Genomic DNA, 22,263 nt, shown 5'->3' with positions numbered 1-22,263 from the left:
TCTTAACTTGATCACCTGCAAAGATGATCAAATATTCACATTCACAGGGACTGGGGGTTAGGACTTGAACATTTTTTTGGAGAACACCATTCAACCTATTGTGGGGGGCTGTTATAAAAATTAATGTGCTGAAAATACATTGCAGGTGCAATGACATTCTCAGTACTCTGGCCTGCTGAAGGTTCGGAGCCTGAGGCCTGTCCTCTTTTGCTCAAAAGGGACATTTACAAAGGTTAGAGAAGTGTTAAAGTAGCACCTAGATGAGACTTTTCCCATGACGGGATCAGTATGGAAAGGCAATGGGAACCCAGAATGACTTTCTCACTCTGTCATTGGATGTTATTTCATGCCCCATCCCTGTGGCTCTCCCCCACATCCCAAGCTTCGGAAATGTAGTTATATAGAATCCTCTGGACCAGTAATGACCCCGTAATAATGGTGGACTCAAAGCCTGGACTTGCCCGTTACCTTGCAAGCGATTCTTGCTCCATTTGTTTGTCGACCTCATAACAGCCAACAAAACATGAAGAGCAGATAATACCTGCTCATCCCCACTTCACAGAGGAGGAAGCTGAGGCCCAGAATGGAAGGATTTGGGCTTGAAGCCAGGGCTTTCCAACACCAGAATCCCCCAATGGGACTGTTCCTGCAACCCTGGGTACCTCTGCACATCACCTGCTGCCCCTGGGCCTGTGTCCACACCTGTGAAACGAGGGGTCCTCAGGGCAAATACCCAAATGATGCCGCCTTCTCTATTCCAAACTTCTTTCTCTCTTTGTCCCACTCAGGACCCCCAGGAGGCAGCAGACCCAGTCCCGGGGCAGCAGGACGCTTTTCAGATCAGAGACCAGGCAAGTGTTCGCCTCTTTCTGTGCCTGCGCAGGTGACCACCTCTTCCACTGACTGAGAGAGAGAGAGAGAGCAGGGGCTGCCAGACATTGGCCCATTCTGCATCCTGAGACCTATCTGATGAGCTCTAAGGGAATTCCCTAATTCTAAAACTCTAGAGAGTCTGTACTAAGATTAGATAGATAGAAAATGACAATACATACAGTGATTAAGAGTATAAGCTGCCTGCATTCAAATCACTGCTTCTTTACTTCCCAGCTCTGTGACCCTGGGCAAGTCACTTAACTTCCCAGAGCCTCAGTTTCCTTATCTCTAAAAGGAGAATAATCCAAGGACCTACCTCACAGAGGTGCTGGGAGGATTAAGTAAAACCAATACATGGAACACCTTAGCACGTGGCCTGCAATGTATGAAGACCACACCGAGTGACAGTGATTATTACACATGATATATATGCAGCAGCACCAATCACTACAACAGATTCATTGCTTTCTAATGCACCAGCTAGTGTGCTAAGTGCTGTGCACATACTAGAAAATTTTTTAAATGATAGCTAATACTATTTGAGCACCTTCAGGTCTTAAAATTCCCATCTTACAGGTGAGAAAACTGAGGCCCAGAGATAAGTAATCTTGCTCCAGCTGAGATTCAAATCCAGGCTGTCTGGCTTCAGAGCCCATACCAGTGAGGGCTCTCAGTGAGGTCTGTTTTGCTCATGGAACTTGTTATAAAACATAGATTCCAAGGCCCCACCACAGGGCCTGCAGATTCTAGATGGAGCCTGGGAACCTGCATTTTTGCAAGCCTTCCTTGGGTGGCTTTGACAAAGGCAACATTCTGAGAACCGGTGAACGGCATGATGTGGCCCCCCTGTCCACTGGAAGTGGCAGTCCCCCATTGCAGGGCAGTGGGTGATTCTGGCACAAAGCTCGCCAAGCACCTGGTACACAGTAGGTGCCCATCACTCGTGGTAATGCTGCAGCATTTGTCACTGCTGTCGTTATGACACAGGGACTCAGCTGCCTCTTTCCCACCCTCTCCCCATCTCCCCTGCAGAGGTGGCTCTGAGTGACCCCGCCTGTACAGGGGCCACCGCCCCACCGCGAGAGGAGAGAGTGGGGGGAGTTGGGGGCTATTCGGCAGTTGGAGCCAGGGAGGACCGAGCGGGCCACCCACCCTATTCCCAAGCGTCTGCTGCTGCTCCCCAGCCGGCCGTGGTCCCAGCCCACCAGCCCCCACGCCCAGCGGAGGAGGAGGAGGAGGAGGAGGAAGCCAACAGCTATGATTCAGATGAAGCAAGTAGGTGACGCGTAACGGAGGGGTGGCTGGAAAAGTCACTTCAGCGGTCGCCCCCAGGGAAATAGGAATGGCTCTGGGGACAGCTCTGTACATCCCCAGCCCCCCAATATGCCAAACCTAATAAACATATTTACCAAGTTATAAAAATACAAATTCGTGTTACTAAATTCACAAAATGACATCAGCTTTCTAAAGTATAAGCGCATCTATTTTTTCACTGTTGTAAAAGACACATGACATCAACGTTAACCATTTACATAATTTTTTAAGAGTGCAATTCAACTATATTCACAAAGTTCTATTTGGTGGTTCCATAGAACTATCATATGACTCAGCAATTCCACTCCTAGGTGTATATATAGATAGAAATCTATTTTAATTGTTTCCCAGACTCTTTGGTGTGTGTCTTCTAAAAAGTCATTTTTTAACCATGACTTTAAAATTCCTGACACTTCCTCTTGCATCCATCCATTCAATGATTTATAAAGTGCCTGCTCTGTGCCACACACACACACACCAGTGGCGCTTCTCCTGGGTGGGGCTGGGAGCAGCAGGGGAGAGCTGGGGTGGCCTTTGTGAGCTGCAGGGAAGCATAGATGGGTTGTGTCTGGACCTGATGCATGCTGTGGGGTTGGGGGAACGTTCTAAGAGCTCCTGGTCAGATGGGGAGACTGGACCCACTCAGAAGAAATGGACCAAGGGCTGTAATCGGCGGGATGGCTTTGGCCCATCGTGTCACCTCCCCTCGTTGTAAAAGGGAAAGGAAATACCACCTCCCATGCAGGGCTGAGGGCTCGTAAACTGAGGTACCTGCTGAGAAAAGGCTTCATGAGCCAGAAATCATTATTATATAGTGCGAAACACACGTGAGGAATTATTATTATATGACATGCACATCTGAGGTAATAATAATCAACACTTGTTGAGCCCTTATTTTGTGCCGGGCACTTTTCTAATTGTGTTACATGCACATGCTCAATTTAATTATCCCAGTGAGCCTGGGAATAGTTGCTTTTCCTATTCCAATTTCACAAATAAGGAGACAGAGGCTCGGAGAGGTTCAGGGACTTGTCCAAGTTCATATGGCCAGTGAGTGGAGGGACTGACAGTCTCATTGCTGCAGCAGGCCAGAGGCCAGACCTGGAGGGAATATCAGCTGTCCTGTCTCTCGCAGGGGTCATGAGTCTGCAGGCTCAGGGGAAAGGAGTCTGAGGAGCCTAACCCCACCTCGCTGGCTGGGGGCTGTTTCTGCCCTGGAAATGCACCATGTCTATCCCACCTTCCTGGCTTTCCACATCCTGGTCCTTCTGCCTGGAGCAGTGGCCACTGCTCCTTCCATCTGCCTTAAGTGTCTCTTTGCTGACCTGCCAAGCCTAGAAGATCCCTCCCAGCCGGTGTATGTCCCTGTTAGGAGCTGTCCCTAGTGATTTATAACAAGCCTGTCTCTGTATTCAACTCCCTCCCTCACTCATCTCTATATTTGACAAGTATTTATTGAGCACCTACGAGGTGCCCCCAAACTATTCTAAGTGCTAGGGTTACCATGGCAAAAAAAGAAAAAAAATAATAACAGACAAGATGGCTGATCTAATGGGACTAATATTCTAGTGGAGAGAAACATACCAATGAGTTCATTTCAAATAAAGACAGAGCACCGTGAAGGAAATAAAATAGGGCGAATGACCATGAGGGTGGCTGCTTTAGATGGAGCAATCAGGGAGGGTTTCTCTGAGGAGGTGACATTTAAGCTGTGATGTGGATAATGAAAAGGCACTAGCCATGTGAGGTTCTAGAGAGAGAGCATTCCAGACAGAGGCAACAGCAAATGCTGAGACTCATTTATTCCTTCAGCAAGTAAGTGAGCACAAACTGTGTGCCCTGCACTGTGCCCAGCGGGGACATAGCAGTGAACAGGGCAGTCACAGCCTTGCCCTCATGGGACTCTCAACCTAGCAGATGGAAGTCATTAAGTAGGCAATTGCACAAATGATTAACTGATCACAGGTGTGCTGAGGGTTCCAAAGAAGAGGAGGGTCTACCAGGATGGGGAGTCCAGAGGGAATGAGTCTTCCTCTCCTCTGTAGGCTCAATGGCTAGCCCAGACTGGGCACACGGTAAGTGCTCAGGAAATGTTTGTTGAATGAATTAATGTCCTCTTGGTACCTGCCTCTGTCTTCTTCAGCCACCCTGGGTGCCCTGGAGTTCAGCCTTCTCTACGACCAGGACAACAGCTCCCTGCACTGCACCATCATAAAGGCCAAGGTGGGTAAGGGGGCCAAGCTGGGGACCACTTAGGATGTTCTGGCATTTCTAGGGGACTTGGGGAGGGCATGGGTGACCATGTCTGTCTCCTGTCATTGCCTTGTCTATCTGTGACAGTGACAGTGATGAGGAAAGAGCAGGAATTAGCCACGGCCAATTCCTTTGCAGGGAGGACTTCCTCCGGGGAAGGTCCCAGAGGGGTTTCACTTAACTGCAGCTGCCTCCTGGGAGTGGAGGAAACCAAGCTTCAAGGGCAGAGCCAAGATCTGCCCAGCCCCATCCACACCCTCTGGAGGGGATCTCAGAGGTGTCACCTGGGAGCAGTGACAGCCTAACTTGACAGCTGACATGCCACTGAACAGCTCCTTCTATAGACGGGGCTGTCAAGCTGGAGCTACAGACTGAGTCAGGACTTATTGTTGCAGATACAAGGACAGTAATCTGGGCTTCTGGGGTGGGGAGGGGGGGCGAGGCAAACCAGATTGGAAGAGCATCTCCATGCTACAGGCTCCAGGGGCAGTGAGCCAACTTTACTGCAGCCCGCAAAGAAAGCTGGATGATGCCAATGCTAATCCCAGGAAGTAGTTGACCAGGATCTCCCCCTGCCCCAAGTCTGGTCTATAGAAAATAACAAGCAAGGTTCAGGAACCAGACTTCCTGGGTTCAAATACCAGCTCCGCCCCTCCTAGCTGTGGGATTTGGGGGAAGTTAACCTCTCTGTGCCTCAGGGATAATAATAGAGTCTCTTCCATGAGGATGTTGGTGAGTGTTACGTGGAAGGTGGCGGGGTGTCCCAGTTTGCACAGATGGTCCCCAGCTATGCCTGTTGCCTTGATGAAATAATTAAGAACTCTCCTTTCCACTCACAAAATGTCCCAGTTTGGATGATCAATAATGTATGAAATGCTTAACACAACTTCTAGATCAACGTACCCAGGTCACTTCTTCAGCAGGCACTTAGATGCATTTACACGTGCCCTCCAATAGCACGGTGAGGTAAGGCCCTACGTTATCTTATTTCATCTTCATAGGAACCTCTGAGGAAGAGATTATTATTAGCCCCATTGTACAGATGGGAAAACTGAGGCTTAGAAAGTTAAAGCCTGAGGCCACTCAGCTGGTAAGGGATAGAGCTGGATTTGAATCCAGATGTAACCATCTCCAGCTCCAGAAATGGGGGAAAGCCACACCATTACAGCCCCCTTGCGACAGGGGTACAGAAAACTCAACGGCTCAGGGGCTGGGCTGGTAAAGAGATGAGAAAAACATGTGAGACATTAGGGAATGGTAGTAACTTTGGTAAACTAAACTGATGTGAGCAGGACCCAAACAAAGATGTTCAAGTTCAAATTTGAAAAACACAGCGTCTGCCAATTTGTAACCTCCCAATCCAAACAGACATTCCAGACATGTTTATTAAGTACCTACTCTGTACCAGGAACTACCCTGAATGTTGGGGAATGTTAAAATGAGCGAGAATAGACTGTGCCCTCATGGAGAAATGGACAAGAACCCAGCACTATAGCATCTCCTGAGTATAGTATACCCTCTGGGGCTTTCTACAAATTATTTCTTCCCATTTAATCTTCACAACAAACCTATGAGGAAGGTTTCATCATCGTTCTCATTTTATAGATGGGGAAATTGAGGCACAGAGAGATTAAGGGACTTGCCCAAATCACACAGCCAGGAAGTGGTGGAGCTGGGATTTGAACCAGTGTTGTCCAGCTCAAAAGCCTATGCTCTTACCTTCTAGGCTACCCGGCCAGATTTCCTCCTTGCACCCCACTTTGTGGCCTCCTCTCCCCACCTAGTAGTAGCAAACGTTGTTCATACTGAACTTGTGCCAGGGCCAGAGTTCAGCCTTCACAGGTGAGATCTCATTTTACCCTCCAAGAATCCCATGAAGCAGGGTCTGTGATCAGCCCCACTGAACAGCTGAGGAAACTGAAGTCCCCGGAGATCACAGGGCACGATACATGGGATTGGGGATTAGTGCTGTGAGAGAAGAGAGTGGGAGCCCAGAGATAAGACACCTGCCTCAGCCAGGGCCTAGGGGGATGGGCAGAGCATATCTGAGCCCCGGGAATTTTGGAACTGCTCATGTTAACAAGCCCAGCTTAACTCCTACCCCGGACAAACTGCTCTCCCCCACAGTGACTCATTTTAGCCATTTTAGCCATTTTAGCCAGCTCTGTGAGGGGGGCCAGGCAGAGATTGTGATCCCCATCATACGGATGGAGAAACTGCGGTCTCAGAAGTGAGTGCAAGGGCCAGGGCCAGAACTCAGGCCTCCTTTCGCTGGCCTTTCCTCCTCTCCCACCCATTCTGGGACATGTCCTCCCATCCCAGCAATAACAATCCAGCCTTGTTGGAGCACTTCCTGTGTGCCAGGTACTGTGCCAAGCACTTTACCGATGGGATCACGTTTAAATCTCACCAGCCCATGAAGCATCCCATTTGACAGGTGAGGAAAATGAGACTCAGAGAGGTTAAGAAACTTGCCTAAGGTCACACATCCAGTAAGTGACTTGGCCAGGCTTTAAACCCCGTCTGCCGGATTCCAGTGCTCATTTCAAGATACTGCATTTCCCTTCTCTTTCTTTGCAAGGGGAAGCACACAGGATGGGGTGATAGCTGTGCCCATTGCCTGTGATAGCTGAGCGCCCAGCCCTCCCCAGGCCCTCACGCCACTGCCTTCTTCTCTTACAGGGACTGAAGCCCATGGATTCCAATGGCTTGGCCGATCCCTACGTTAAGCTGCACCTCCTGCCGGGAGCCAGCAAGGTACCATATGGCCTGGGCCTCTTGGCAAGGGGGGCACATGGGCTCTGGAAAGCACCCAAGGTTCCCAGCTTAGAGCCTAAAATAGCCCTCCCCAAACCCCCTCTTCCCTGATTGGCAAAGTTCTTACAAGGGGTAAGGGATGGGCCAGAGCCATTCTCCTTCAAGAGGCAGGGGCTCTGCTCATTTCTCTAACTCAGAAACCTGGGATCCAGGAGAGAAGCAGATACCCTGATTATGCCCTTGACCTGCTCAAACACCTTCAGGGCTCCCCAGTGCTGACCATGGTCCACCTCCCCCACCCATTTTTTGCCCCAGCCAAACATCTCTCAACAGAAATGACTAACTCTTTCCAGATAACTTGAGAAAAGGTTCTATTATTAAGAGAAAATTTACCCCCATCCCTTCCACCTTTCTGGGAGGGAAAGTGAGATTAATTCTCCTTTCTTTGGATTGACCCACTCAGAGCACATGGCTGGAAATGGACGTGTGCCTTCTTGGGCTTTATTTTTTGCTTTGTTGTGTTAATTTGACATGGATGTCCTAAAAACAAGGCTGCCTATATACTTGGTTACATGATCTTAGAAAAATGCCTTTCAAAAATCTCTGCAAGGGCTTCCCTGGTGGCGCAGTGGTTGGGAGTCCGCCTGCCAATGCAGGGGACACGGGTTCGTGCCCCAGTCTGGGAAGATACCATATGCCACGGAGCGGCTGGGCCCATGAGCCATGGCCGCTGGGCCTGCGCGTCCGGAGCCTGTGCTCCGTGGCGGGAGAGGCCACAGTGGTAAGAGGCCCGCATACCGCAAAAAAAAAAAAAAAAAATCTCTGCAAGTATCAAATGCCCCATAAGACAAAAAAGGACACACACACACGCACACGCACACGCACGGGCACATACACTTTATCTCTTTTTTTGTTTGGATCAAGGAAAGACAGTCCCACCTGGCCATGGCCAAACTTGTTGGCCACTACTCCTTCTGACTCCCCAGCGACGTTTGCTTCTCCTTGACCCACTTCTTTGCCCACTCCTAAATCCAAACCTGCTTTGCCAAAGAATCCAATCAGTCACTTACATGTTAGAATGAATTAGATTTCGCACCAGGCTACCAGGTGCGTTTCTAACCTTCTCTCTTAGAGTAAAATGAAAAATTTTGTCCTCTCTAAGGAATTTCAGGCATGGAGGATGCTATCTGGGGAAACAGAGGGGACCATCCCAATATCCCCAGAAATTATTTCTTCACTGCCTAGGAATGGGAGACTCTCATTTCTGCTTCCCTGGCCTAGAAACAATACTTTTTCTCAAAGAAAAATATCTTTGCTTTCTAATCTTTATAAAGAGTTCAAAGAGGGGGCCCAGTACCTGGAGGGAGGGCTGGCCCAGTATCCAGTGTTGGTGATGCACCCTAGAGGATGACCCCACTCCCTGAGAACATGTATTTGGGAGCAACAGAGCCCCTGGACACTCCTGAGGGAAGTGGACTCCTAAGTCACCCACCCATCGCAAATGAGCCCAAGGGATGGAGCTGCAGGGCTGACTCCCCACTGAGACAGATGTCTGTCTGGGTTCTAGTCCAACAAGCTTCGTACAAAAACCCTGCGGAACACCCGAAATCCCATCTGGAATGAGACTCTGGTCTATCATGGCATCACGGATGAAGACATGCAGAGGAAGACCCTCAGGTGCTTGCCGGGAGGGTGGGCAGAGAGGGGCCTGAGGCTGGGCAGACTGAGGCATGCGTGGTTCCTGGGGGCAGCGCTTTAAAACATCTCAGAGTAGTTTTTTGTTTCTTTTTTTCTTCTAAAAAGCAATATATATTCCTGATAGACACTTTTGAAAATACAGATAAGTGAAACTGTTAACATCTTGGTGTCTGGACATTTGGGTTTTGTGTGTATGTGTTTGTGTGTGTGTGTGTGTGTGTGTGTGCGAAAGTTTTTTTTTTTAATAAAGTTGAGTGTTTTTAAAAGTGTTTATAAAGATGGACCATCCTATTAAGTAATCAGCCAGTTTCACTTAACAATATACTGACGCCACTTCATATTCTTCTACAGTGTATTAAAATGCATTTTAAATTATATAAGTAATAAATGAGTACATTGTTCTTGTAAAGAGTTATTGAGAAAACAAAGCTGCTTTCAGATGTTAGTCCCCTCCCTCAGCCTGGGTTGCCTTTCTCCTTCTGTGAGCGTGTGTATATTCATTATGTACATACATACACTGTATATATATGTGTATATATATACACACGCACACACTGTCGTTTACAATATAAGAAATATCATGTTGAATATATCTGGAACGTGTCTTTTTCCTTAACAATATATCTTGGGGCTGTGGCCATGAGAAGACATTTAGATCTACCTAATTTTTAACTGCTTCAGAGTACTCCATAGCATGGGTCTATCACAGATTTTTTTAGTGTTTTATTATTAAGTGTTATGAATATACAGAAAAATATAGAATATAATAAAAACAAATACCCGTGAACCCAATACTCAGTCTTTCAAAAATCTTAATATTTGTTGTATTTGCTTCAGCTCTTTTTTGTAAGGAATAAAGCACTACAGATGCAAATTGAAGCTCCTTTTGTATACTTCATCCCCCACCCCTTTCTCTTCTTTCCTCCCCAGGGCGAAACACTATCCTGAATTCTATGGGTATCATTTCCAAGTGTGTCCTATGCTTCAGCTACTTAATTATGTATCTATAAACAATATATGGTATTGTTGGCATGTCTTAAAATTTTATGTAACTGTTTACCACTTTATCCAGTTCCCTGTGGACAGACATTTAGATAGCTTCTACCTTTTTTCTATTACAAACAAATTTGCGATGAGCATTCTTCATGCTTCCTTGTGTTCATATGAGTATTTCCTTAGGACAGAAACTAAGGAGGGATATTTGCTGGATCACAGAATATGGGGTGTGGGTCTTTTTAATTTGGCAAGGCATACAAACTGGGCTGTTCCAAGTACATTCCTATCAGCTACAATATTATTTTAAGGAAACATAAACATTTTTATTGCAATGTAATAACATCCATTTAGAAAAGTGCACACAGAAAAAGTGTACAGATTGATGAATTTTCACCAAGTGAACACACTGGGTTAAGAGAACAGAACATTCCCAGGCTACAGAAGCCCTCCCCTTGTGCCCCCTTCCAGTGAGGACCTTTTCCCCCAGGGGATTCACTACCCTAACTGCTAACAGGAAAAATTAATTTCATCTAGTTCTGTACTTTATACAAATGAAATCATACCACATAATTCCTTTATGTCTGTCTTCTTTCAGTTAATAGTATATTTGTGATACTCATCCGAGTTGTGGGTACTTGTAGGTTGTTCTTTCTCATTGCTATTTAGTATTCCATTGTGTGAATATAACACGATATTATTTATTCATTCTACCGTTAATTGGCATTTGGTTGGTTTTCTGTTTGGGGCTATTACAAATAGTGCTGCTGGGAACATTCTAGTAGCTATTTCTTGCATACATTTCTGTTGTATATACATCTGGGAGTGTAATGGCTGAGCCATGGTGTATGTATATGTTTAGCTTTATTAGAAACTGCCAGTTTTCCATAGTGATTGCACCAATTTACACTGCTACCGGCAATGTCTGGGAGTTCCAGTTGCTTCACATCCTCATCAACACTTTTCCATTTTGGCCACTCTGGCGGTTGTGTAATGGTGTCGCATTGTGGTTTTGCATTTCCCTGATGAGCAATTACAACATTATTTTCAATGCATACTGTTACATTTTTAGGGTTACTTCATAATTTTCTTGAGAAGTCCCCCCATTATAGAATACTTATGTTATTTCTGCTTTTTCACAACTATAAACAAAACTGTGGTAAAGATCTTTGTAGTTACGTATTTTTTCACTTATGTCTTCAAGGTAAATTCCTAGAAGTGGCGTTACTAGGTCAAAAATGGTGATTATTCGTGAGTCTTTGGAGACATACTGTCCTGCAGAAAGGATGGTGGTGTTTACACCCCCACTGGCTGAATGGAGACAATTTCTTTCTCCAGTTGTGTACAGTGTGGGGCTCAGCAGGAGGGTGTTCTGACCCTTCAGAACTTTGAACCTTGTTCAACAAATGTTAATGGCCAAGAAGCAAGGTGCTGTTAGTTCCTGTCTGTCCCCCATGGGGGGAAAAGTCCTTTCTTCCTCTTAGTATATGTCAGGATGAATTATCATGCCTCGATTGGTCCTTTTGGCCTCCTGAGGGACCTTTCTCATGACCTGCCCCTTTTTGTGCCTCTGGTCTACTCAATGCTGTGCAAAGTAGATAGCAAAAGACAATATAGTGTTCTGGAAATCAGGAGCTTCAAATTCTGGTTCTGCCCCTTACTGGGGAAAAATTATTCAACATATCTGGGCCCCAGTCTCCTCTCCAAAGTGGGAAACTCAGAGGTCTGGGGGGAGAAAGAATTAAATGAGAAGAGTCAGCTAAGTTCCTAGCCTAACTTTGCAACAGATGATGCTGAAATGACCATAAAGTAGATGTAAAGGGGGCTGAACTTCATTAATCATCAGGGAAATGTATTGGGTTGGCCAAAAAGTTCATTTGGGTTTTTTCCACAACATCTTATGGAATACTAATAAATTAATACTACAAGGAGATACTATGGCCCACTCAGAATGGCTAAAATTAAAGACCGACAAAATCGAAGTTAGAATGAAGAGCAACCAGAGCCTGCATAAACTGCTGGTGGGAGTGTAACTGGTGGAATCACTTTGGAAAACTGTTTAGAAGTTTCTACTGAGGTTAAACTTGTGTGTAGTCCATGGCTCAGCAATTCTGCTCCTAGGAAGATACCTAACAGAAATATGTATCTATGCATATAGAAAAGACATGAACATGAATGTTCCATTGCAGCTTTATTCATAACAGCTAGAAATGGCTCAAAACCAAATGCCCATAATTAGCAAAATTATTACAACGTATTTACACAATAGAATACTATACAACCAAAAAAGGGACAAATAACTATAGACATGGATGAATCTCACAGACATAATGTTGAACAAAAGAAACCAAATGTAAAAGGGTATACATCTGATTTTATTTAAATGTAAGTCAAAAACAAGACACTGAATCTTGCCAAGAGAACAAGATAGTGATTACCTCTGAGGGAGGTAGTGACTAGGAGGGATCATGAGGGTCTTCTGGGAGCTGGAGTGTTCTATATCTTGATCTATCTGAGTGGTAGTTACATGGGTGTATGCAAATTCAAAAATCCAACAAGCTAGAAATTTAAGATTTGTGTATGTTATTGCTTGTTAAGTTATCCTGTGATCACGAAGAAATTAGAAGTACCTGGCCTAGTGCTCCATAAATATGAAGTTGTATTATTCCTGTGCACATTACACGTTCCTTGCCAGCATCAATCAGAGCTCTTGGCACATAGTAGGAGCTCAATATATGCTCTTCTTTCTTTCTCCATCCTTTATGTCAATCGCAGGATCTCTGTCTGTGATGAGGACAAATTTGGCCATAACGAGTTTATTGGTGAGACCAGATTCTCGCTCAAAAAATTGAAGCCCAACCAGAGGAAGAACTTCAATATCTGTCTGGAGCGGGTGATCCCGGTGAGTGCCTTTGCCCCAAGGGTTCAATGGGGAAGAAGAGTTGGAGAGGTGGGTGCTGCCTTCTTTTGGGGCTGTAAAGGATGTGATAGATCTGTAGGGTGCCAGACAGGAGAGGGGCTTTGGCAGCTGTTGGAGGGAGGGTGAAGATTTCAGGTCAGAACATGGGGGTTGCATCCTGGCTATGCCTTCTACCAACCCTGTGTTAGCATCACTTCTGAAGGTCAGAGTGGTGTGGCAGAGTGGCCTGCCTGGGTTCAAAGCCAGCTCTGCCGTTTCCCTGCTCCCTGGCCTTCACCAAGGGTCTGAACTATTCTGGGCCTCAGTTTTTCTTGTCTCTAAAATGGGTGTTACAACAGCACCTGCCTCATAGGAGGCAGAACCTAGTACCTAATAAGCACTCATAAATTAACTGTTGTTATTATAGTAAATAATACTGCCTTAGCCACCTGTCAGTCAAGAAGTCATAAAGAATCATAGAGATACACAGGAGGCAGGATACCATAGCGCGTAAGAGCATAGGCTCTGGAGCCAGACTGGGATTGAGTCCCAGTTTCTGCCACTTATAGTATAACTTGAGTCAAATGACTTAACCTATCTGTGCCTCAGTTTTCTTGTCTGTAAAATGGGATAATATAGTACCAACCTCATAGGGTCTTTTAAGGATTAATGTAAAAGTACATGTAAAGCATTAAAACTGTTATTGTTAGATGTGATACTCACCTTTTGAGAAAGAACAAGAACCAAATCGAGGTTGTCCAATTGGGCTACACCTCAGAATCAACTAGAGATTTTAAAACCAGAGTTTACAAAATAGATTCTGTGGGGGATCTCCCTGGATATTCTGACTTAGCAAGATAGGGTGAGACCTAGCAATCTGTATTTTTAGACATAATCCAACCTACCCTTTTTTACATCTGAGCCACCTGGGGCCCAAAAAGAGGAGCGAGTTGCCAAGGTCATACCGCAAGTCAGGGACCGTGTTCTCAGGCACCAGCCAGAGCCCAGCTTTCTTGCAATGACCTGCGTGCCTGCTCCCCCTGGGCAGTGGGCCAGCGCCCCATCGGGAAGCCGTGGGGGGTGGGAGGGGGACTCCTGCAGCATCCTCCCACCAGATGGCCAGCCTGAGGATGGACTATCTGTGTGCTGCACCATATTTTATAGCACAGACAAAGGAAGACACAACAGGGAGAATTGCAAGGAAGAATTTACACCGAATGCCAGGCTCCCAATAAATCATTAGATGTGCCTAGGAATGAAGCCTTTCCTCTGGGTCTTTGCCTGGTAACAGTTGGCTCTTCAGGCTTTGTCATCCTTCCGTCACTCAGTGAGTCCAGTTGGTCAGCTCCTGGGTCTGCCATCTCACTGTGATGGACGCAGCCAGCCTCAGAGGCACAGAGGTGGCAGGACAGGCCCGCACTGGCCCCACAACCCTGCTGATCATCTCCTTTGCTCTTAAACCTCCCACCACCAACTCCCCTCTTATGCCCCACTAAGGACAGGGACCTCATAAGCTCTGACCCCTCTCCTCTGGACTTCAGTTTTCCTCATTTCTAAAGTGGAGAGGTTGGATTTAACCAGTGCTTTTCACATGGTGTTCCCCAGAGCCTTAGAATCCTGCAAAAGGCCTTAGGAGCCATGGGGGAAGAAGCACCTGGTGGCCCCTGTGCCACTTCATCCAGAGCAGACAAAATCTTATCTGTTTTGTGTATGGGCTACTTTGCCACTTATTGGTTGTGGCAAGTGGTTTAACCACTGTGACCCTCAGTGTCATCATCTGTAAAATGGGGATAGTAATACAACCTACGTCAATAGGCTGTTGTGCATTAACATGGTCTCTCAAATGGTTAATGTTATATACATTTTAGCTGAATGGGGGAAAGCTGGAGGGCCACAGAAGCTTGGAGAACCCATCCTCATGGCTCTGGATGCCAGTGGAGGGGAGAAGGTGTTTCTGGTTTTTCTTGTGTAGGGAGATGAGCCCCATTGACAATGTTATTTTTCCTTTCTGTCTCCTTCCTCAAGATGAAGCGTGCTGGAACCACCGGGTCAGCCCGAGGCATGGCCCTTTATGAGGAGGAGGTGAGCGCTGAGTGGGTGTTGAAGCCACAGTCGGGGTCTGGCATCTCCCTTTTCTCTCCCTCCCTGGCCCCTTTCCCACTCTTTTACCCCAAACCACCTGCCTGTTGGTTCACCATGAGAGGTGCCCTTGCCCAAGGCATTAGAACATGAGACCAGGAGCATGCGTTTCACACCTGGAGCCCCCAAGGTGGGGGAAGCCCCATCCTCTCATAACCGAGAAACACCCTTGACCTTGGCAGAAGCTCTGCTGGCAGTTCTGCTGCACTCGAGCAATGCCACGCTCCCTCCATGGGGATGTAGGGCAGGTTCTCTGAGCTGTGTGTCTGGCAGAGGCTGGAGTTTGGCTTCACAACCATGCCCTCGGCCCCAAGAACTGCACTTTTGAGAAAACTGGGTGGATGGGGGGAGTCTGAGCTGAGTCACGTTGGAATCAGGGTCAAGCTCAGCCTATGATCAGAGTCAGGGTCAGTCCGTGTCTAAGGGTAAAGCCATTGGCCCCCATGTGCCTAGGACTGGGCCCCGTGGCTTTCATCATTTGCTCCTCCCTGGAGTCTGGGGTGTCTTCTGTCTGTAGTGCTGATTGCACTAGCACTGGCCCACCTCCTCCTACTTTCCACAGACTCTCTCTTTAATGATCGCCATCCACGTTGCCCAGACCCCTTCCCTCCTAGGCCCACACACCCTGTTCTCCTACTGCAGCAGGTGGAGCGTATTGGTGACACAGAGGAACGCGGCAAGATCCTGGTGTCCCTCATGTACAGCACACAGCAGGGAGGCCTCATTGTGGGCATCATACGCTGCGTGCACCTGGCGGCCATGGACGCCAATGGCTACTCAGATCCATTCGTCAAGCTGTGAGTCAATGTCTGGGGACTATAAATGGGCCCCAGAGGGGGGTCCTAGATCCTTGCAAAGAGAGAACCAGAGAGCTTCCCCAAGATCATTGTACATTGAGGCCCAGAGAGGGCAAAGAACCTGCCCAAGGTCACACAGTGAGACGGATGCCCAGAACCGGTGAGTGTGAGTCTGGAGTCTCAGTCAGCCTGGTGTGTCACCCACCCATGTGAGAAGTTTTGTGGCTCTCCTCCTGTGGGAGAGGGATGGTCAGCAAGGTTACAGTAATCCCATTTGTAGCACCTGGGAATCAGCAACACATCCCTCCAGAGTCCAGAGCCCCACCACCAAAGAAGCAACCTGACTTTTTCTGGATTCAGTCTGGAAATGCTCAAAGAAAAGACCTTAGGCTTTGGGGTTATTCCAGTTATCTCAGTCGTGGGGAATAAGAGAGACTTTGTGTTCTGGGTCCTCTGAGAAGATGCCAAGAGGGGATTAAACAGAGGAGAAATGCCTGTGTGAGGGAAAGTAGGGGGAGAGTCAGGGGAAATGGGACAGCAGTTAGACGGCCATTCGAGTCTGACCCTAAGTGAGGGGACAAGGGAGGGAGGGATGGGTGGAAGCATCCCAGATGCAAGTTCAGCAAAGCCATCAGGAAGTCCTCAAGCCAAAACTGGCCATCACATGAGGCCCATGTCTCCTAGGAGTAGGCCTGCCATAGGTATCCCTGCCATGTTCGGTAGTCAGCTGGGAGTGTGGCTTGGCACAAACATGGCATGGATTTCCAAGCGCGGCAGCTGGGGCCTTGGTCATTTATGTTCCCTGTAGTTGGAGGTCCTTCAGGCACATTCTCCAAGCCGCCATTGAATCAGACATGGGATGCACCTCCCATCTCTGCCAGCTACCAGCTATGTAACTGTAAGCAAGTTATTTGATGTCTCTGAGCCTCAGATTCTTCATTGGTAAAGTGGAAAAACCAAGTCCACTTATTTCCAAGAGTGGCCATAAGGCTCAAATGAGATACCATATAAAAGGAATAAAATTACGCCTGGTACAGAAACATTTAGCTACTCTGAATAGAATTCTGCCTTGCTTGTGGCAGTAAAATGTGTGTTTATGTGGTTGTTGTTGAGAGCCTGAGCTCTGGATCCAGACTGCCCGGGTTTGAATCCCAGATCCAATAGTCTTCAATATTCTCCAGCTGTGTGACCTTGGGCTCATGCCTTAACATCTCTGGGCCTCTATGTCCTCATCTATGAAATGGGAAGAGTAGTATTGGTCATTTGGTCCTGTCCTCCAAGAAGCAGACACCAAGACTAGATGAGATGCTAGGAGATTTGCTGGGGAAAGCGCCTGGGAAGGAAAATTGAGAGAGAGCTGGAGGAGGACCATAGAGACAACAGGCCTGGTGCACGTCTGCTTCCTGGGGGGTAGTGGGGGGATGGTTGGGCAGGAAGAGTCTTAGACTGCAGTGCAGTTCTGTTAAGTTTCAACCATTGTGGTGCGGAATCCTTGAGCGCAGTCGCCCATTAGAGGAGCCCCGCATCTCCCAGAAATGGGGCTGCCTACTGTCGCTGCTGGCTCAGGTACTTGCTGAGAGTAGCCTGTGGGGAGCATGGCCACATGAAAACATAGTGGTGAATTCAGAGCCCAGCAGCTTGTCAGTCTCCCCCTGCAGTTGGAGATCTGAGAGATACATTTTCATGGAGTCGGTGCTCAACAAATACCTGCCATTATTGTATAAATAATTACTATCACTATCTTACTCATGGCAAAGAGTGTTTATTAATGATCTCTCCAACCTGGGAGACACTCCTTCCCCCATCCGCACTGCCTCTGACAATAGAAATCAATGCTTCCCTTAAGGTCATGGCTACAAATCAGGCCACAGTGGACTTTGCTCCAGATTTTCTTTGAAAGAGGATTTTAGTTAACAAAAGAACACACATGTCTGGAACGCGTTTGATTTCTAGGAGTAATTTTGTGTAATTTTCTAATTTTCCCACATGGTCCAATAGAGAACATTAGCTCCTGGGCTCCTGTCCTGTACTCCACTGAATCCCAGACACATGCAAATTGTTTTTCTTAAATAACTCTCCCCACCACCCCTTCTCCCATCTACCCAACCCTCCAGAAGAAGTAGAGTTGCAGTGGTCACCAGTGAATCAGCTGCCCTGGTGGGCATTGTAAAAAAGAAAACAGGAGATCATTAACCAACTTAAGATCCAACAAAGTTTTTTAAAGTCAGAATTGCCCTTTATTTTTGTTCAGCATCTGGTACCTTTCAAATCCCCTTTTGTATCTCTTCTTTCAGATTATCCTCAAAAGCAGTTCTGTGAGTGAGAAAGAAAAGTTTGCCTTCTTTACAGATTGGGATGCTGAGGCATGCCGAAATTACACTCATGTTGAGAGTTGCACAGCTAGTGACAGCTTGCATCAGAATCCAATTGTCCTAACTCTTAAGAGTTTTTAGCCCATTTTATTTATTCGCCCAGAAAATGTTGATTGAGCACCTACTACGTGTCATGCATTGTGTCTACACTGGGGGAAGAGCCTTCTAGGCAGAAGAAATAGTATGTGCAAGGCCCTGGGATGGAAAGGAGAGTGAATGGGGTGTGGGGTGAAGCACGTGGCACAAGATCAGGCTGGACAGGAGCAGGGACCCAACCACGTAGAGCCTTAAGGCCACATTAAGGATTTTGAACTTCACCTTTAGGTCAAAGGAGAGCCATGGAATAGTTTTGAACAGGAGACTGATCGTAATCAGATTTGCATCTTCTCCCTTTTGTCCATATCCTCATCATCTCCCCAGGACCTGGGGGCAGCTTAAGAGATAATCAGTAGTGAAGCCCCAGGCACCGTCTTCCAGGTTCTCAATGATCCATTGGGAGAAAGTCCTAGCTAAGAGCACAGACTCCAGAGGCAACAGCTGGGTTGAGTCCCCAGCTGTGTGACCAGAGGCACATGTCTCAACTTCACTCTGAACGCTCAGTTTCCTTATATGTAAATGGGTGGTTGTACCATCTAGGGTTTGTTGAGGATTAAATATGCATAAGGTGCTTAGGTAATGCCTGGCACCAAGTAGATGCTCTGATGCACATTGGTCATTATTAATGTTGATTCACTTTCTGATCTGTTCATTATTCTCCTGACACTGGGAGGACCTTTGGGGTCATTAAGAGGCTGTTCTTATTCATTAAACTTCATCCATAATAGCCTCTCATGTCTCCTCTCAGCTGGCTGAAACCAGATATGGGAAAGAAAGCCAAACATAAGACTCAAATTAAGAAGAAAACGTTGAATCCTGAATTTAATGAGGTAAGGCTGCCCCATTTTTTGCCATGCTCTGGGATAGTTCCTATATGTGAGGGAGGAACAAATTCCCTGCTAGAAAGTTGTAAAGCACAAAAAAAAAAAAATTTTTTCTTACATAGATCAGCTTGAATTATCTAAAGAAGGAATGAGTTCCTCATCATTGGAGGAAATCAAGCCTAAAACAAAAGCCTATAGATTTGGAATGTCATAGGGAAGACACTATATTTGGAGAGAGAATGAATTAATGTCTTTTACCAATGTCTTTACCAACTCTAATAGTATATAATACTGATATTTGAGCAAATAAATAGGGGCAGTTGTCCCCTTTACCACCCACCCAGTTGCCACTGCCCTCTCCCTCTCCCTCTCCCTCCATCCTCAGTGCATCCAGTCCTGCTAAAGCCACTACCTAGATACCCATTGAATGTGCTTATTCCTCTGTATTCACACTGTTGACTTGTCAGGCATCTAAATACTCAAATGTTGAGCACTAGGTTAGGTCCAGCCACACAGCTCTTAGACAAAGCCATAAAAGTGGTGATGCAGAAAAACAATTAAAAATAAAAATAGGACTTCCCTGGTGGCGCAGTGGTTGAGAGTCCGCCTGCCGATGCAGGGGACACGGGTTCGTGCCCCGGTCCAGGAAGATCCCACATGCCGCGGAGCGGCTGGGCCCGTGAGCCATGGCTGCTGAGCCTGCGCGTCCGGAGCCTGTGCTCCGCAACGGGAGAGGCCACAGCAGTGAGAGGCCCTCGTATCACAAAAAAAAAAAATAAAATAAAATAAAAATAAAAATAAAAATAAAGTGGTGATGTAGGAAAAAAAACCTGCTAACATACAAAGTTGGTTTTTACCATATGTTATAAAATGGAAAAAGGAAGCCACAGTACAGTATATTCATATTATATTTCTATAATACAATATTCATATATTTCATATGGTATAAAATTCATATTAATTTTTCAAAACAGACACCAATATGGTCACACATGGGGAATGTTGACAGTGGTCATTCTTGGGTAGATAGATAACGAGTTTTTGGTTATGGGTTTTTGTGGGTTTTTTTTTTTTTTTTTTTTTTTTTTGCTTCCTTGTTCGTTTTAAAGATGAACAGGAATGAATTTTGTGATTAGGCAGAAGAGTTATTGACAAAATCAGATTATCTGAAAACATAGGCACCTAACCCTCAACTACCTTTAATCTCTGAACAATGGAGAGTGAGGAAAACCACTTCAGAAGCTATCAGAATGGAAGGACTGAGTTCATGGCTATCTGCCTTTAAGGAAACTTGACCAGGACCAGCCCTCTTAGAAACACCCCACCAGTCTTCTCAACTTCAAGCAGTGTCATTGAAAAGAGAATTATAGGGTCTGGGGGGCTTTATTATATGGAGTGTTAGTTGAGAGGGGTTCTTCAGGCCTGGGGTAAAGGCCCCTTTGATTCCAGATACCCAGTACAAGGTCCTCCTCTTGGTCCATGAACCCCTAAGACTCAGCCTCTTAGCTTCCGATGCCGAAGGCTCAGAGAACCCTGTCACTCACATGTCTTCCTCTGCTGCATCTAGGAATTTTTCTACGACATCAAACATAGTGACCTGGCGAAGAAGTCACTGGACATCTCAGTCTGGGACTATGACATTGGCAAGTCCAATGATTACATCGGTGAGTGCTCCCAGCTCCCGGGGAAAACCCTATCCTCTATCCTCCCAGGAGGGGGGAGCCTTACCCAGGGATGCACAGGGTTGAGGGCACTGCTTTACTTTGGTAATTACATTGTCCAAACGCTAAGTCGGGACCCATGGTCCTCACTTGGGTCCAATTTGGCTTACAAAGCTGGGAAGATTGGATCACGATTGGTTATTTGCTGAACAAATCACCTCCAGCAGAATAATTAAATTACAGAAGAGTGGAGCGTGTGGCCTCTGCAGAAAATAGGGTGTAGGGCTTCCCTGGTGGTGCAGTGGTTGAGAGTCCACCTGCCAATGCAGGGGACACGGGTTCATGCCCCGGTCCGGGAAGATCCCACATGCTGCGGAGCGGCTGGGCCCGTGAGCCATGGCCGCTGAGCCTGTGCATCCGGAGCCTGTGCTCCGCAAGGGGAGAGGCCACGACAGTGAGAGGCCCGCATACTGCAAAAAAAAAAAAAAGAAAAAGGAAAAGAGAAAATAGGGTGCAAAGGAAGTCTCCTTAATCTATTTGCAAGTCCAGAATGAAGGTTCTCCTGTTCCCAGTCCCCCTCCAAATAATGAGGTGGAGTAGGAGTCATTACAGGTGGAGTAGGGAGGGAATTCCAGACAACGGATACAGCAAGAGCAAAGATGTGCAGGCAGGATTGAGCAGGGTGATGAAACTGACTCTGGAAATAGATGATGAGTACCAGAAGTAGTGAGAGAGAATTTCAGTGAGTGGATTGATGACTTAAAGAAGGTCTTTAAAAATAGACAATGAAGTTGTGACTTGATGCCACAGTAGGGAGCCATTGCAGGTTCTTGAGTAGGTAGTCTGTAGGCAGAGAAAGCCAGTAGTAATAATAACATCATAACCACAACCTCCAGAGAGAATGGATCCCAAGTGGCTGGAGCGGGGGTGGGTCACTGCTTGGTGGCAGTTTTTCCCCAACTAGACACTTGGGTCCAGAATGAGATTCCCGTGCATCCTTCCACTCTGACTGCCTGCCCCTATCTTCCCATCTTGTCCTCCAGGAGGCTGCCAGCTGGGGATCTCAGCCAAGGGAGAGCGCTTAAAACACTGGTACGAGTGTCTGAAAAACAAGGACAAGAAGATAGAACGCTGGCACCAGCTACAGAATGAGAACCACGTGTCAAGCGATTAGGATGGCGCCCAGGTCCCCACCTCCATGCCCCAGCCCATGCCCCGTCACCCCACAGCCTGTCCCAGCTGCCCGTTGCACTCTGGTCTCTCTTCTCTACGCCTCCCCCAACCCCATCACTCCTGGAGCCTGCCTTTGAAGTCTCCCCTGCACCTTGGACATTGCCACCAAAAACCTCCCCTCTCCTCAACACTGCGATGCGGGCTCTGAATGCAGCCCCTCTCTGATCCCTCCAGGATGGAGCCATAGGGATGGGGATGGGGAGATTTTTCACAAGGAGGTTGTTAATTTAACAACTTCTCAGCCTGGGTAAATTACAGAGGCTCTTCATCATTTAGGACTGTCTTTAGACCCTCCTGGCCTTGGACACACGCACATAACACACACACACACACACACACACACACACACACACG

The 22,263-nt window shown here is 46.9% G+C and overlaps 1 protein-coding gene across 4 annotated transcripts in view; it reads left to right on the top strand.

Annotated features, from left to right (window-relative positions):
- RPH3A (rabphilin 3A) overlaps nucleotides 1-21,850 on the top strand; it is a gene marked incomplete at both ends in the record, with an annotated part of 61,384 nt that extends 39,534 nt beyond the window's left edge. For all 4 annotated transcript variants that reach the window (XM_082667192.1, XM_082667191.1, XM_082667190.1 and 1 more), the window contains 11 exons: nucleotides 789-851; nucleotides 1,906-2,148; nucleotides 4,331-4,410; nucleotides 7,123-7,197; nucleotides 8,765-8,874; nucleotides 12,664-12,790; nucleotides 14,813-14,869; nucleotides 15,569-15,723; nucleotides 18,940-19,021; nucleotides 20,583-20,679; nucleotides 21,720-21,850. In XM_082667192.1, coding sequence (XP_082523318.1) covers nucleotides 789-851; nucleotides 1,906-2,148; nucleotides 4,331-4,410; nucleotides 7,123-7,197; nucleotides 8,765-8,874; nucleotides 12,664-12,790; nucleotides 14,813-14,869; nucleotides 15,569-15,723; nucleotides 18,940-19,021; nucleotides 20,583-20,679; nucleotides 21,720-21,850 — 1,220 coding nt within the window. The remainder of the gene's footprint in view (nucleotides 1-788; nucleotides 852-1,905; nucleotides 2,149-4,330; nucleotides 4,411-7,122; nucleotides 7,198-8,764; nucleotides 8,875-12,663; nucleotides 12,791-14,812; nucleotides 14,870-15,568; nucleotides 15,724-18,939; nucleotides 19,022-20,582; nucleotides 20,680-21,719) is intronic.
- Between the last annotated feature and the right edge of the window lie 413 nt (nucleotides 21,851-22,263).

Source organism: Grampus griseus (genome assembly GCF_964374135.1).
Source record: "Grampus griseus genome assembly, chromosome: 12".
Classification (NCBI taxonomy): domain Eukaryota; kingdom Metazoa; phylum Chordata; class Mammalia; order Artiodactyla; family Delphinidae; genus Grampus; species Grampus griseus.
This window is presented reverse-complemented; position numbering and strand designations above follow the sequence as displayed.